Below are 15,878 nucleotides of genomic sequence, written 5' to 3'. Positions count from 1 at the left end.
TGATGATGCGATCACAGCATCAGAAATTTCTTTGTGTCAAAAATGCTGTATCAGGTGGCTTCAACGTAACAGACAGTTTGTATGAGACAGAAATTATGTGTTAGATGCACTGTTCATGCATACTTAATTATTTATTGCCAAAAATGCAGTGTAGGGTGCTCTAGAATATAAGCCAATTCTCACCTCGCTCAAGGTCAGATCAGCCAATAAGCAACCTCTTTGACATGTTACTAATATTTTATAATAAATACTTCAATGAAAGCACAATATAGCTAATGTTAATTTACACAACCGATCTGATACAAACTGATAAAAAGCCACTTCAGAAGGCTGTATCACCTCAGTATCAGGGTCTATTTTGTATAATATAAAGTTATCAAATAGCATCAGTATTTATAGCAAACACAAATATTAAAAGAGGCTTTCATTCCCTTACAGCCTGAGCGAAAGAAAATGTATTGAACTGCTTCTTCACATTATTATTATAGCTTCATAAATGCCAAACCTTAATCGGAGTACCATGATGAATGTTTAATCTTATAAGAACATTTAAATAACTTCTTGTATGCTGAGATGAATTAGTACAGTACGCTATAGTCATACGATGGGGTAGGCAGAAAGAAAAAACCCATGAACTGTAGTGTGATAGCCACGCGGGCGGTAAAGGATGTAAAGTGAAAACTGTTACGTCTCACAATTCTCAGATTCGACACAGTAAGTTAACGTTTGTCTGTGTATCAGTGAAATACACATTCAATGTATTATAGAAACTGAAAATTGATGTGTTTGAGTGGTGTTTGTTTTAAATAACTGAAAATAACCGACTTTGCCAAATTATAATAAAAAACGATAATCCCCCAAACTGAACAAAAGATACAAACTGAAACATTCAAGGCATGCGTATACAGTATGCAAGAACACAATTGTATCACAGAAGGGTTATTTACACATTAAGTGCGTTGTAGCTAAGCTTAGTAACATTGTAATTATGTGTAAGTGCACATGTATTTACTAAGTAACTACTATGTAAATACACAGCAATTAGAGACACTTAATGGAAAGTGTTACCTAAATGGATGCTGTGTAGTAAACACCAGGCACAGAGGGTTGATTGGGGCATTTTCTATGAAGAGCATGGCACACAAAAATGACAGGCTACCAGGGGGCATACTTAATGAACACTTATCAGACTCCTAGGCTGTGCTTTCAATTCCCAAAGTTGTGACTCACAAGTTATTGAAAGGCAGACTCAATGGATGAAACAAAGTTTAATATCCATTAAACTCGGCAGTAGACTTATTAACAGTTCCACCAGTCATGCCACCTCATTTGCTTACCTTCTCAATCTTCTCCAGCCAGTCTTTGTTCTGGGCTAGCTCAGCCATGAAAGCCTGGTGCTTGAGCCATTTCTTGTGCAGTTTATGAGCCTCGTCGTGAGATGTGTCGCGAGCCATCAGCATTTTTTCCGCGACCCAGTCGCCCAGCTAGGGAACAGAGAGACAGTATTCAGGGATCTGGACTTCAAAGGGCATTCTGGAGCACCGAGTGTGGGAGACCGTGGACGGGGGGAGTGGGAGAAAGGGAGCTGGGGAAGGGGATGAAGGAAGGCTTCAGCGATGAGGTACAATCCAAGCACTGTTTTTTTTTTTGCATGCTACTACTGCAGTCTTCTTGGTGTTAAACCAGGTCGTGGTATATATGGAAATAGAAAACTTTTAATATATAGCAATAACCCAGTTGTTATATCCACATATCAGCAAAATAAAAAAAAATAAAAAATCAAATCAATAAAGGACTCCTCATTGAATGTGTCCTGCGCAGTCAATAGTCACTCTGAACCTCATTTTGATTTGGTGGAGTAGGAGGGGTAGACAATATTAGCTACCCCTTTTTCAATGCTTAAACCCTTCCCCGCACTCGATTCGAAGGGTCTTCGATTCCAATATCTGTCCTAGATCCCTTCATTGTGATGCTGCATCTGCAGTCCTATTTCAGTGCTGCTGGCAGAATCTACAGCATGCTTTTAGACACTGCTTGCTACTGTAGTGCTTGAGCAGAGCAGAGCAGAGAGAGAGAGCGAGCAATGTCTTTTCTGGGCGTCACCAGGGACAATTCACTGCTTTGCTCAGAACAGGAGGAGGTACTGGCAAACAGGGTTGAATGAGATAAGGGAACGGTAATAGCAGCACATGTTTTGCAGCAAGCTGGCACGTGGAGGTTGAGATTAACCCATTAAGTGCCATTGTCCTCGTTTGAGGACAGGCTGCTTTGTAATTTTTTGATGCATTTTTAATTGGCATCATCTACCTGTTATTTAAATTTTCTCTTGAACTATACTATATTGTTATGATAACTTGCTCCAATTTTATTAACCACAAAAGTCTAATTGTGACTGGGAATTCTGCAAATACAGCCCTTCAGACGCTTTTGTGATGCCTCAATATAAAATAAGAAAGTGAAGCCTAGGAATGATAAATAACTTGGTGCTTTCCTCCCCACAGTGATAATAGAGCTTCATGTGTTCAAAGCTTCTCAGTCGCTGTGAAATTTCACTGCTCTGATTACAGGCTCGTCTCACTTGACTGTCCTTAAAATAGAACGCAGCCGTTTGTAGCCAAAAGGAAAGATTTCATTTTTTTTCTGTGATAAAATATTGATTTATCAAATTACATGCATACAGCTTGTGTTCTGATAAATAATTTGCTAATGGTTTAAATGCACCATGGCTTAATTTCGAAGACAGAAATGACTAAAGCTGTTCAAATTGACATTATTATTATTTATTTAGCAGCTGCCTTTATCCAAGACGACTTACAGAAACTAAGGTGTGTGAACTGTATATCAGCTGCAGAATCACTTACAAGAAAAGATGGAGCACAAGGAGGTTCAGTGACTTGCTCAGGGTCACACACAGGGAGTCAGTGGCTGAGCTGGGATTTGAACCGGGGTCATCCTGAATACAAGCCCTTTTCTTTAACCACTGGGATATTAGGGGCTAAATTCCCAAGGCTATTTACTCCCAATTCATCATAAGCACTTCTTTTTGTTTTCAGAAAGTTGAAACACCCAGTAAAGTTACGAAACCAGAAATGAACAAGCAATACTTTGCTTGAATGAACTGTTAAGTGTATATATTGCCTCTGGGTTTGATGAACCACTTTCATGCACGCTCCAGTTTACCTCATGGCAATCCTGTAAGAACCTCTGTAGCTCCCACTGGTCTAGCAGCTTCTGAAGCCATTCCTCAGCCAAGCCTCGGTTCTTTTTACTCCTGGAAGAAAGAGAGCGAGAGAGGACATAAACAGCAATGAAAGCAGGGTCTTATGATCCGAGTCGCACCTTGAGGTCAGCAAACTCTAAACCTTCGGTAGTTCCTAGAAACTTGAGAATGCTCTGCATGAAGAGCACTATATAAAAAACAAACTGTGTTGTACTGTTTTGAGGGTCACTGGTGTTGATCGGGCTAAATTACCATTCCAAGCGAAACAACTGAAGAAACAGCTGCTTGGGTTTGTGTGGATCGCAGTTCTCCGCATAGTCTAAAAAAATCATTACTGCAATCGTCACAAATCTAAGCAGCCGTTTCTTTGCTCGATTCCCCTTCCATGGTAAATTACCCCAATGACCCTCAACTGATCGCCAGCATCTGTGGGATGCATTATAATAGCAATGACCAATAAGTGTTTAAACCAGGTATGTTCAAACCTTCTTCTCTTTACAGCGAGAGCCGTGCTTTGAGTTTTCAGCCTCACCAGGGGGGCTGGCAGTAGACCCGTCTCCCTGCCAATCTCTCAGTGCCAGCTGAGAGGCGTCGAGCATAAATTCAAGAACGAGCATCAGAATGATGCCATACATGCTTATGTCGACTGCTTTTATTCTCTAACCTAATGCACTTTTAAAATCATTAGAGCAATGAAGTTTGCAGTCATCACATTCAATGTTGAACTACAGACTTGTGTCACTACTTGGTGCTTACTGATAGTCGTCCTTTTTGCCTGCATTAATGCTACCAGCCAGACAGGATTTATATAGTTCCAAAATAAATATTGTGACCCATTTCATTGTACTTCTGCATCTCTGAAATTACACTCCCTGCTAAGATGCATTAAATATTACAGTCCAGTTGAAATTGACCCCAATTCACACTCTGTCTATGTTTTCTTCCTTTTGAAAAGATAAATATAAATTAGAACACCCTCTGGTTATTATTAGCGAGAGCAGAGGGCCAGTGCATGAAGGCTTGGCAGTGTGGCTAGTCCGAGAGCAATAATCCTGTCAGTCCCTCTTGGAAGTCAAGCCAGTTTATCTCAGCCTCTCAGTAGCCTAATTAACAACAGCTTGGGAGCAGCTGGCTCTCTGCATGAGAGTTTAATCTGACATGTTGACGATGGGATCTGACATATAGACTGTTCAATTTGGCTTATTGACTATTGCATCTGGTTTATTGAATATTGAACCTGGAAAATCAACTTACTGAATATGGACTTTGGTTTATTAACTAATGAAACTGGCATAAAGACTATAGAATTTGATATATTAATTATAGAAAAGTATATAATTTACAGAAGCTGGTATCTCAGCAGTGTAACCTTGTGTGTTGACTATTGAATCTGGCATACCAACTTTGAATCTGATTTTTTAACGAATGAATATGGCATAAATACATAAGAAACTGATATGTCGACAATGGAATCTGGTATATTGAGAACGGAATCTGCTATTCTGAGTACAGAATCTGGTATATTGTCTATTGAATCTGACAAATCAGTTATTGAATATGGATTATCGACAACATAACGTGGCGTTTCTTTCTGTCTGATAAAAACCAGCGCTAATGACGATGTGGAGTAAAAAGATTTGGGAATCAAGACGTGTCAAGAATGGTGCCTGATTAGAGGGTGATGGGCACCACTGTGTAAACGGCAGGTTGGTGAGGTGGGTGGTTGTACCTGGTGTGGATGATCTCAATCCTCTCCTTGATGCGTTCAGAGTAGATGCTTCCCTGTCCAATCAGACTCTCCCCAGCCTCCATCACAGTTTTGATCTTCTGCAAGTTCAGGTCCATGGTGGTGGAGAAGTCTCTGTGCTTCTTTATAGTGGCTTCCACTGTCTCCACGGTAGTGGGCAGCTCTACATGAGCCAGGGCCGATTCCTGAGGGAGGACAGAGAGAGAGAGAGGGGGGGGGGGGGGGGGGGGGGGACCCATGTCAATACCATAACATATACAGTTATGGCCAAAACTTTAGCATCACCTAGAACTATCAGTTTTGGATATGGACAAGTACAAAGCGGTATGTAATTCAGTATGTTAAGGTAACATTATTCAGCAGGTTTCATTCAACTTTATGATGCAAGATGTGTTAATTGCACAGGGTGATGCAAAACTTTTGGCCATGGCTGTGGAATCACACATTCTGGTATCTGAAGCCAATACTGTACATTGGCTCATCAGCACTGTATGAAAGATGATAGGCATGACCTAATCCATTCAAAACTTGATTAATGGTGACCATCACCGAACTGTGTGTTTTTACAAACTCAACCTGAATTGTATTATTGGTTCACCCCGTACTTATAAAGCAACAATGGGCCAAAACCTGGAGGCTCTCAAGATAATAATAATATAACCTTTATTTTTATATAGTGCCTTTCATAGCGGACTACCATCACAAAGCGCTTTACAGAGGCAGGCTGTGAACTGTCCATTATATGCAGTCACTTGCAATAGGACATTGATTTAACATCTCATCTGCAGGATGAATATCTGATAATGTTCTGACACTAAAGAAGCCCCAGTTGGCAGTACAAGGGCTTTGGACCAAATATTGCATGGTGGCTTGTATATATTGCAGCTTAATAAGGAGAAAAGCAGAAAATGAAATTGGAGCTGTGAGCTTTCATTTAAAGTGACACTACAGCTGAAGATTGTGCAATTATTGGAACTGGAAAAGCATTTGAAAGGGTTAACCAGCTTACAGATTACATGAAATCACTCGACTCACTTCCCAGATCTAAATGCACAGGTTATGTAACCAGATTTCTGAATCCCGTTTTAATATGTTGCCTTTTAACTTAATTTATTTTAGTATTCCTGCAACTGGGAAATGGGGGGAGGGTTTGTCAATGGGCTCTTTCTTCAACAAACCATACGAGTGCACAAAGACATGCACTGGCTGGCAATGGAAGCCTGTAACTGCTGCCATTGCTTGAGTGTGATCTGATTCTGCACAGAATCCCTTTGCATTCGTTATGAGAAATTGGGTCAGAGTAGAACATGCGGAACGCTTGAAGACAGATGCTCTTGCAGTTGTGGCAGATCCTTTCCTGTGGAGAAGTACACTCTCTGCAGCTATTTTCAGATGGATAAATATAATTACACTGAATATGCCTTGATGTATAGGTGATGGAGATTAGAGACACTGTCAGTGAGGTGTAGGGCAGTGATGAGTTCAAGCCGGAACCAGGCACGGATCAAGTACTTTGAAAAGTAGTGAAGTACCAGCCCAGGTACGAAGGGAAAAGTTTATGAATCAGTCATTGCTACAGCTTGGGTGGCTGCCCCATTGGCCATAGTAACACTAATGTGTCCCGAGGGAATCATAATTAATTCATTAAGATTAAAATAAAAGGTGTCACTTGGACTCAGCTGATTTCTAAAACGTTACTTCTCTTGTTAAAAAAAAAAAAAAATTACAAATTGTGACAAAATAAACCATATCATTTTTTTTTTTTTTTTATGGAATTGTATTTTTCAAAATTAATTCTCTGCTGCCTCAGTTTAGAAAGTCTCTTTATTTTATCGCTCAACGCTGTCTGACCAAGATAGAGAAAGACACTAATGTGGAAATACTCGTAGAAATAAGATTGCCTATTATGTGTGCGACTAGAAGTTCAGTATTCAAATAAAATGTGAATTTGTATAATAATTCTTGTTTAAGAAAATATATATATATATATATATATATATATATATATATATATATATATATATATATATATATATATATAAATATATAAACGTTATATAATCTGTATGGGCCCATTCCTTAATTCTGTCGTCTTTAATTGACTCCGTACTAGTGGTAATTACTGACGTCTGATTAAATTACAGAGAATAATTTACGGTCAGGGATCACGCGTACCACCAGGACGTGGGTCTGCTGCTACACAAAAGTCGGTCGGAAAAACAAGACAAAAATGTTGTTTTTGTTTTCAGCCAGCGAAAAATCTATAGCCAGTGTTTTTTTCAGCCAGCCTTTTGTATCTGTAACTTAATTAATTAACATCAATACTGGAGGGAGCGCTGATGATTGTTAGCATATCTCTTTCCCTTCCTCACCCCCCCCCCCCCCCCCCCTCTCTCTCTCTCTCTCTCTCTCTCTCTCTCTCTCTCTCTCTCTCTCTCTCTCTCTCTCTCTCACATGTAGCCTCAGGTATTAGCTAGCAACCTCTGCTTTGAGCTGCTAGAGATGAATGACAACCAGATAAAAGAGAAATTATGCAAATCCTGCTGCACGTCTCCCCCCGCTGCTTCACAGAAATGCACTTAACCCTGTCAGTGAAAACAATCCCCCACCATAACGATTTATTACCGTTACAGAGTGACAACGACAGCTGTGCTGTTTGAAAAGTATGCTGCAAGGAAATAATGCAATTTAACCCTGTAATGTCCAAGCATTGATGAAGCATTTATGTAACTAGATTCCATTTCTTGGACAAATCACTACTTTTTTTTTGCAACACAATGTACTGCATATGAAAACTTCTGGCTTGTGAGTCTGGATTTAAAAATGATAATATAGAGGAGTGGCAAAGCATTGTATCACATGTGTTGCAGAAATGGGCAATACATGATTAACAATACACTTTGCAGTTCCCTGATAATGTAATGTTTCAAATGAATAATGTTAATATTATTTTATAACTAGGGCATATCTTATCCTTACTTATAGCTGACAACCAACCTTGAATCGGCATTGGAAAACATTCAACTTTTTTTTATTATTATATTTGCTATGCTAAAATGTGTTCAACATTACGTTATCAGGGAATTATAAAACCTTGTAATGCCCATGCCTGTGTCATCTGATACAATGCATAGCCAACCCCTCGATATTATTATTTTTAAAAGCCAGTCTCACATGCCAGAATTTTTCATATGCAGTCAGGGGGGAAAAAAGAAGCGCTTTCTCCAAGAAATTGAATCTAGCTACGTAAATAAAGTAGCTTTATTCTTGTTGGTGTTTCTGTTGTGTCTCCTCCTCTTACCTGGTTATTGAGGAAGGATTCTGCCTGCTTTACGTCACGGAGGAAGAGGTGGAATATGTGAGACTGCACCAGGACCTCCCTCCGGCTCTCCCACATCTCCAGCAACTTGTTCCAGCCCACGTCCAGCTTCTGCAGCCACTGCTGGAGGGAGATGTAGGGCAGGTCAGCCTCCTCCAGGGCCAGGAGCTTGTTGACCGCCTGGATTTGGTTGTAGTCCTCCTCGTAGCGGCCAATCTCCTCCTTCAAGGTGGCGTGCTGGTTGATGAGCAGTTCAGCTTCCTCCAGGTTGTTGGGGAGCTCCTCTGAAGCTACAGCCGTCTGGGTGCGCACCAGCCAGGTCAAGAAGTTGTCCAGGTCTTGGATGAACTGTTGGAGCCTGCTGGCCACAGTGAGGGAATCTTCACACCCTTGTAGGGTCCTCTTGAGCTCGTCCCACTCCACGCTGATCTGCTCAAACTGCATCAAGATCTCCATGGCTTGGGAGGGGTGGGTGGCTGCCAGTTCTTCAGCCTCTTGCTGAAGGATGATCAGCTTGGGCTCCAGGATGGCCAAGGCTCCCTCCATGGTGGAGAGCTTCCTCTGAAGGGCCAGCACCCCTCCCAGATCAGTACCTGTGTACTGGGTGGTCTCTATGGCTTTCCTCTTCTCGCTGATCTGAGACTGCATCTCAGTGCACTCCAGCAAGTAATTCTGGATACGCACGACGGAATTCAGGTGGTCCTTCTTCTGCTCCACCAGCTCCACAATCCGGTTCCACCTGCAAGACCAGGGAGCATCGTCAAGCAAAGTGGTCTAACGGGTAGATTGGTAAGGATCTCTCATAATGCACCTGGAGGTGTCTTTCTCTCCAAGTTATGTCCTAACCCCAACTCAGAACCTAATCCTAGCCTTACAGTCACTACAGAATCCCAACCCCTGATCTTTATATCATCTATCATGTTATTTATGTTCCCTATTGCTGTTTCCGGGTCATTTTTTTGCCATTTATACCCAAAAATATTAAGTAGGCATGGAAAGTCATGATCTAAGCAGAAATAACAACTGGTAAGAAATTAAATATTACAAAAATCATAAATGATTTAAAGTATTCCTAATACAGTCCCATCTCGGAGGCATCTGCTCGACTATTTCTATTGTGTATAGCCTCCTTTTATCAATTAATTAATTGTAGCTCATTTTGCCATAGCCATTGAATTGCTAACCTAAATGTCTGCTGTGATTGTGTAATTGTGAACTTTTATCATACAATAGTTGTACTGTTTGTGCACATCCCCAACATGAATGATGTCTAATTCCATGAATTTCTTGAAAATTGCTCAAATGAAAAAGTGGTTAGCGTTACAGCAATAGTCTGAAAACTCAAACTTAATGCTCTGTGTACCCAACGCATGGTTTAAACATAGAGAACTGGTCATTTATGTCTTTGTTCGGGTGCTAAAAGCCAGGTATAAGAGATAGAGTGGTGCACAGAGGCGCTCATTCTTAATCTATCTGGTAACATGTTACATTTAGTGTCTCTAATTACTGTGTATTTACATGGTAGTTACTTAGTAATTACATGTGTACTTACACATAATTACAATGTTATTATGCACAGTTACAACAATGTGATTCCTGACTGACGGTTACCTGCCATTGAGGTGGTCCTGGCAGCCTCTGACCTCTACAGCGCTCGGGTGATCACCGTCCAGAAGCTTCTGGACAATCTGATTGACGTCCAGAATCCGTTCCATCAGACTGTTCATCTCCTGGTCAAGACTCTCAAACCTGGCCAGGGAGAAACAGATTCATTATAAAACTATACTGAAATACAAACAGGCCGTCAGGGTGATTGAGGTCAGATAAAACATTAAAAAAAAAAAAAACTAAAAAAACATTTATTTAACAGAGCGACATCTGGTGGAAAAATAAGTAAAGTGAATTTCTATATTTTCACTTGTGCATGCTTTGAATTCTTCTGCCAGGACAAATGTGTTGAAATCACATGGTTTCCTCCTTGCCAAATTAATTTGTTACAGCCCCCACCTATCCCCCAACAATCTCCATGCTGCAGATAGTTGTATCAATGTGGGTTTGCAGGGGTCCGAATATGAGTCATACAGAGAATGAACTTTTAGGAACAGTTAGAGCCCTTTTCCCAAGCAAATGAAGCAAAGGGAGATCAAGCAATTTGAACACTGTAAAAACTTAGTTGTACAATAAAAACAAATGCTTTCCTGTTCCATGAACTGAATGACAAAAGTGTCCTGTAACGATATATTTTAGTCTGTCCCATTTATGAATGCCATCGCTGCTGTTCATTAGAACAGCCACTGATGATTTTCAGACCTGAAGTTTGTTAAAACATGGCTAGATAAAAGCCAAATTCAAAGCAGATGAGAAAGTGAAGCATATAGAGAAGTTACTGTGAATCAAGATCTGTACATTTTTTTTTTTTTTTTTTTTTTTTTTTACAAATGAACCCTTGTAATTACAACTGAAAGAAAAGGACTTGACTTACCTGTGTGCCACCACCTCCACGTCTTCCAGATTCTCTGGGATTTCCATCTTGTTGAGCCACTGCTCCTTCTCGTCGATCCAGACCTCGCAGGCGTTGACCTCGCTGAACATGCGGTAGACCGCCAGGGCATCGTGGAGCCACTGCTGCCTCAGAGCAGTCACTTCGGTCACCTCCATGTAGAGCTGCTCCACCTCTGCCATGCGGTTCTGCACCTCGTCCAGGTCTCGGTACTGCGCAGACAGGCTGACCTTGTGCTTGCGGAGAGACACCAAGTAGATCCGGTGCTTCTCGATCTCCTCAGCCACCCCTTTGTGCTTTTTCATCAAGGACTGGGTGGAGTACTCATCGTGGCCGAAGTCCTCGCTGGAGACCAGCCGGTAGGTGTCCTGCAGCCAGACTAAGAGGTCGTCCGTTTCGGCGTTGAACTGGAAGAAGCTGAGGGCCTCCTGGAGCTTGTGGAGCCTCAAGCCCGCGTGGTCTTCAAGCTTCTTCCACTGGGCCTTCACCTCCATGATCTTCTCCTGGATGTGTCCCGTCCCAAAGCATTTCTGAGTCAGGATCTGCTTGCCCTTCTTTATGGTCTGTTGGAGGAGGGAGCGGCGACCCAAGAGCTCCCCGGCCAGGATTTTGTGCTTGTTCAGCAGCTTCAAGATGCTGCTCAGGTCCTTCCCGAAGGTCTGGGTGGCCAGGATGGACATCTTTTCCCAGATCCAGGCCTCAGATTCCTCTATTTCCTGGAAGAAGGCCCACAGCTGTCGGGATTCTTCCAGCTCCGAGCGCCTCTTTTCTGCCAGCTGTTTGAGTTCTTCCAGGCAGGTGCTAACATGGTTCACCCTGTTGCAGATTACCTGAGGATCACAGGGCTGGTAACCTGGGAGGTTTAAGGGAAGTGAAGAAAGAAGCAAAGGACTGAACTATGGGATGGCATTTTCTGTAATTAATCAGAGTGAATGAAAGATTATTTAATCAAACACATGTCTTAAGCAATTAATAGTCAGTGCTCCTAATCGATAAGAGGGTTGCAGCAAGGAGGCCATATTCTTTTGGTTTTTCAAATCAGGTGAACTATGCGCCAACAGCAAACAAACAAAGTTCCCTTTCACTCAGATAAAGTTACATAACCCAAAATAAAAAGGGAAAACTCTGCCCTCTGCTGGACCTCTTTGTAACTTCAGAGCTCATTCTGTTACATTGTACAGCTAGGGCCAAAAGTTTAATTTGTAGTTTTCCCCTACTGTATACTTAGCTGTGTATTACTGGATGGATATTTGCCTATAGACCCAAAACACTACAGTGTTCTAGAATAGTGGGTCAGAATGTCACAGTATTCTATAGAACACTAGTGTTCCCTGTACTGACCAGTGCATTGCAGTGATGCACTGGAACATCGCTGTATTGTAGCAATGGGCACTGCGATGGCTATGCAGTGGAGCTGTCCTCTTTACCTTCCATGCTGGTGAATTTGAGAGCTGCCGCGTTGAGGGTCTTCACCCGCTCTGCCTGCACGGAGATGTCAGCTTCCAGCAGCCCGTGTTTCTGAAGCAGGTCATCCACCTCCAGCAAATGCTTTCCAAAGTCCTTGGCGAGCAGCAGCACCTGCAAGCAACCTCAGTGATCAGCACACTCGCACCCGGCTCCATGTCATTATTTATTTATTTATTTTTTAATGAAAAATACATTCTTGAAGTGACATGTGACACCAACAGGTGCAAGTACACAGAAAGAAAGAAAGAAACATCACTGAAGGGAGATTGAACAAGACCTGGAGCAATAATCAGATACCAGGAAATGGGAACTTTGTAACTACAGTGTTGTTTAAAGTGTAAGATAGAACAGAAGAAAAAGGGCTTTGAGTAATAACAAGTAAGAACATGGGTGCTGGGCTAAAACATGATCCCCAGACATTACTGATACCAGAAGTACAATTACATTTCCCATCATCCTCCTGCTCACATATGTAGCTGAGATGGATTTACCAGTGAGCAGGAGGATGATGGGAAATGTAGTTCTGAGAGGTCCATGCGGGTACATGTGAAGCCATCTTCAGGCAGGGAATGCAATTTAAAAAAGTGGTCTATATATATATATATATATATATATATATATATATATATATATATATATATATATATATATATAAAAAAAATGTAAACAATACACACACCTTACGTAAACAGTTGTAGCAACACATGGGAACATGTAACACAATAAAATAAAAAGGTATGTACCCTTTAATTGCGGCTAGACACCTTCCTCAGTGTGTCACTCACACACACACACACACACACACACAAGCAGCCCCTCTGACCTGCATCTCCTCCATCCAGTCGATCATGTAGACCATCTCCTGGAAGGTGTTCTGCAGTGTGAGATTCTTCTCCAGGCGAGCCCGGCGCCCGGTCACCAGCTCCTTCAGCAGGCTCCACTGCCCCAGGATGTTGTCCTTCTGAGCAACGATGCGCCGGATGTCATAGTAGCTCTCGGACTCCATCTCGGCCGACAGCTCCACGACCACGGCGATGCGCTCCTCGTACGATGAGATGTCCGCCTCGATGGCTTCATGCTTCTTCATCGCCGCCTCCACTGCCGGTAGGTCGTAACCGAAGTTGTCCTGGATTTTAAAAAAGACAGACGTTGGAATGAAGGCGTTTTTAGTGCGCAATGTTGTGCTTTTTAAGGATGAAACTGTGCATTGACAACCTGTGTCATTTCCACGATCGTCTCATTTAGTCATCAGTAAATGTATTAAATAATGGAACAAAAGTGTAACTCAATTATCATTTGTGGGTAAGTTAAAAAATTGCCAGGCAAAGTGAACCGCTAAAGACCATTTAGTAAGTTTTGACAGCTATACGTTCTGGTTAATCGTAACTAGAAGTTAATCAACACCCGATCGATAGTCTTCATACCTGTGAGACGAGTCTTTGGTTCTCATTCAGCCACGCCTCCCTCATGGTGGCTTTGTGATCAAAGCGCTGAGCCAGGAGTTCCAGCTTCTCCTGGCGAATCAGCTCTGTCCTCAGAGCCACGCCCCTCTCATGCTCCGCCTTCTCCAAGCGTTCCCAGGCCTGGGCAAGACGGGGTTAAACACAGACCCGTTACACAATTACACACACAGAGTCCGGAAAATTTCCAACATGTAACACGTTTCGGATATAGGATATACAAAAAGCCTTCAAATACAACTGAAAATGTGTGGGTATATCTAACGAGTGAAAGCATCAGGTTCTTTAATTAAATTGGGGTTTTGTCTTTTGCTGTCCACTGTACAGCACGTGCTTATTTCTCACTCCAGCCACACACCTTGTTGATCTCAGAGATGAGCTTGCCCTCGTGAGGCACGTACAGTTTCTGGTTGTTAGCTCTCAGTTTGCTTTGGATGGTGAACAGGAGAACCTCCAGGTTTCCCTTCTCCTGAAATCTGAAGGCAGAAAAACACAGACAGGCTTGCTTAGCAAAGGTAAGGTGACGGGGGAGGGGCCTCCAGAAATACTACAAGAAACTTCAACTCAAGGACAAACGTTCTTTTAGCATTTCTAAACAATGTTGTGTGTTTAATAGTTGCGCATCTGTACGTGAACATCAAAAAAAAAAAAAACACAAGACCACAGCCGACAACACAGTTGTTTAATTTATCGCCAGATCAAAGCAGTGTATTTTAAACATCGATGATCGTGTAACCCGTACGAGACACAGCGATTGGGAGCTCCAATAGCTGTTTCTTGTGGCAATGTGACAGGTTACAAAAGATAGCTCATATCTCCAAAAATCAAACAGATCATTGTTTCAGGTTCTTAACTAAGAATTTGAGTTAAAAACATATGAGCATAAAACATTGCACTAAATTCCAGGACAAGTTTACAGCTTTTAGATATTTATGGATGTCGCCACCTGCTGGATTTTAAATGCATAACAGCCTGTAATTATAAGTGGCTTGTTTCCGTGCACTTGACTGAGCTTCAGCCCTTTGAATAAGCAGGAGAAAATTATTCTGACCGTTCGAGAGAAGCTCTCTTCACCCCGCAGCTGTTTGTGAGGCCAAACCCAGATGTGATCCAGATGTTTCACATTTCATCTCTATCAAGGAGCAGATGCTTGTCTTTGTTAAAGAGAGAGAAAGAGCTAAACTCAAGCACGGAGGATTTAATATTTGGAAAAGGAAAAGGGCATGTAAGTTGATGGACATAAATAATACGTTTTAGTTTTTACTATGGAAGTTAGTTTAACCTTTAAGAACTACCATGGGAGGTATATTTGCATAACTGGTCTATTGCCACATTCATGTCCATTGAATCCTACGTACACCCACTTGTGCACTTTTCTGAGGTCATTTTGACTACTTAGCTTCCATTTCGTATTGTGAGCGCCCTCTCTAACCGACTTCAGTCTTCAGTATGCTGTTCAGCATTACGAGTGGTGATCGATATAAAAGAAATGATTAATTACTTTGCAATCAAACAAGCACGTTTGAACAAACCACTTCTATCTTTCCCTTAAAAAATATCTAGCCCGCTAGAGCTGGAAGCCGATTGGCTGATGATACTGAACCCTTTTCTAGTGTGGATTAGAACATTAGGCTGATAGAACTTTCATTTAGAACTTAGAACGATGGACGTGTGTGTCCCATTGTTTATCCCCATCAACATGACGGAGACCATCTCCTCAGAGGATTGCTGCTCATGTTGGCAGGTCATGGCTTACTTGATGGGCTTCTCAGTTGTACAGTAGGTCGTGAAAGCCTGCAGTTGCTGCTGTACCCCGACCAGGGAGTTGGCGAATTTCTGGTTGCTGATAATACCGATGGTCTTCTCGATCCACTCCAGCAGCTCGGAGGCCAGGACTTCATACCGCTCGATAATCTTCTCCGTCTCCAGTGCCTTATCCAGGACCTGTGCGGGTGGGATGGGGGGCATCAGTGATCAAATTCACTGAAACATCAAACCCCTTCCATGTATCAAAACCATCTTTATATTCATTAATCCCATATCATCCTGGGTATGCATTTTAATTAGAGAAGCTTTGTTTTATATACACAGGTTTGGCTTTTATACAGAAAAATGTGAGCCCTACAAGATAACGTATAGTCATATATTAAAAACGACACAGGGCT

The 15,878-nt window shown here is 41.9% G+C and overlaps 1 protein-coding gene across 2 annotated transcripts in view; it reads right to left on the bottom strand.

Moving 5' to 3' along the window:
• The window catches only part of LOC121305002 (spectrin beta chain, non-erythrocytic 4-like), a 48,620-nt gene that overhangs the window by 22,663 nt on the left and 10,079 nt on the right, over positions 1–15,878 (bottom strand). For both annotated transcript variants that reach the window (XM_041236468.1, XM_041236469.1), the window contains exons 9-19: positions 15,470–15,657; positions 14,072–14,189; positions 13,678–13,836; positions 13,077–13,379; positions 12,214–12,364; positions 10,769–11,639; positions 9,898–10,035; positions 8,269–9,025; positions 4,950–5,152; positions 3,181–3,271; positions 1,338–1,484 (exon numbers count right to left, since the gene is read on the bottom strand). In XM_041236468.1, the coding sequence (XP_041092402.1) occupies positions 1,338–1,484; positions 3,181–3,271; positions 4,950–5,152; positions 8,269–9,025; positions 9,898–10,035; positions 10,769–11,639; positions 12,214–12,364; positions 13,077–13,379; positions 13,678–13,836; positions 14,072–14,189; positions 15,470–15,657 (3,126 nt within the window). The remainder of the gene's footprint in view (positions 1–1,337; positions 1,485–3,180; positions 3,272–4,949; positions 5,153–8,268; positions 9,026–9,897; positions 10,036–10,768; positions 11,640–12,213; positions 12,365–13,076; positions 13,380–13,677; positions 13,837–14,071; positions 14,190–15,469; positions 15,658–15,878) is intronic.

Source organism: Polyodon spathula, chromosome 40 (genome assembly GCF_017654505.1).
Source record: "Polyodon spathula isolate WHYD16114869_AA chromosome 40, ASM1765450v1, whole genome shotgun sequence".
Lineage (NCBI taxonomy): Eukaryota > Metazoa > Chordata > Actinopteri > Acipenseriformes > Polyodontidae > Polyodon > Polyodon spathula.
The sequence above is the reverse complement of the archived record's forward strand: the minus strand, read 5'-3'. Positions and strand labels throughout refer to the sequence as shown.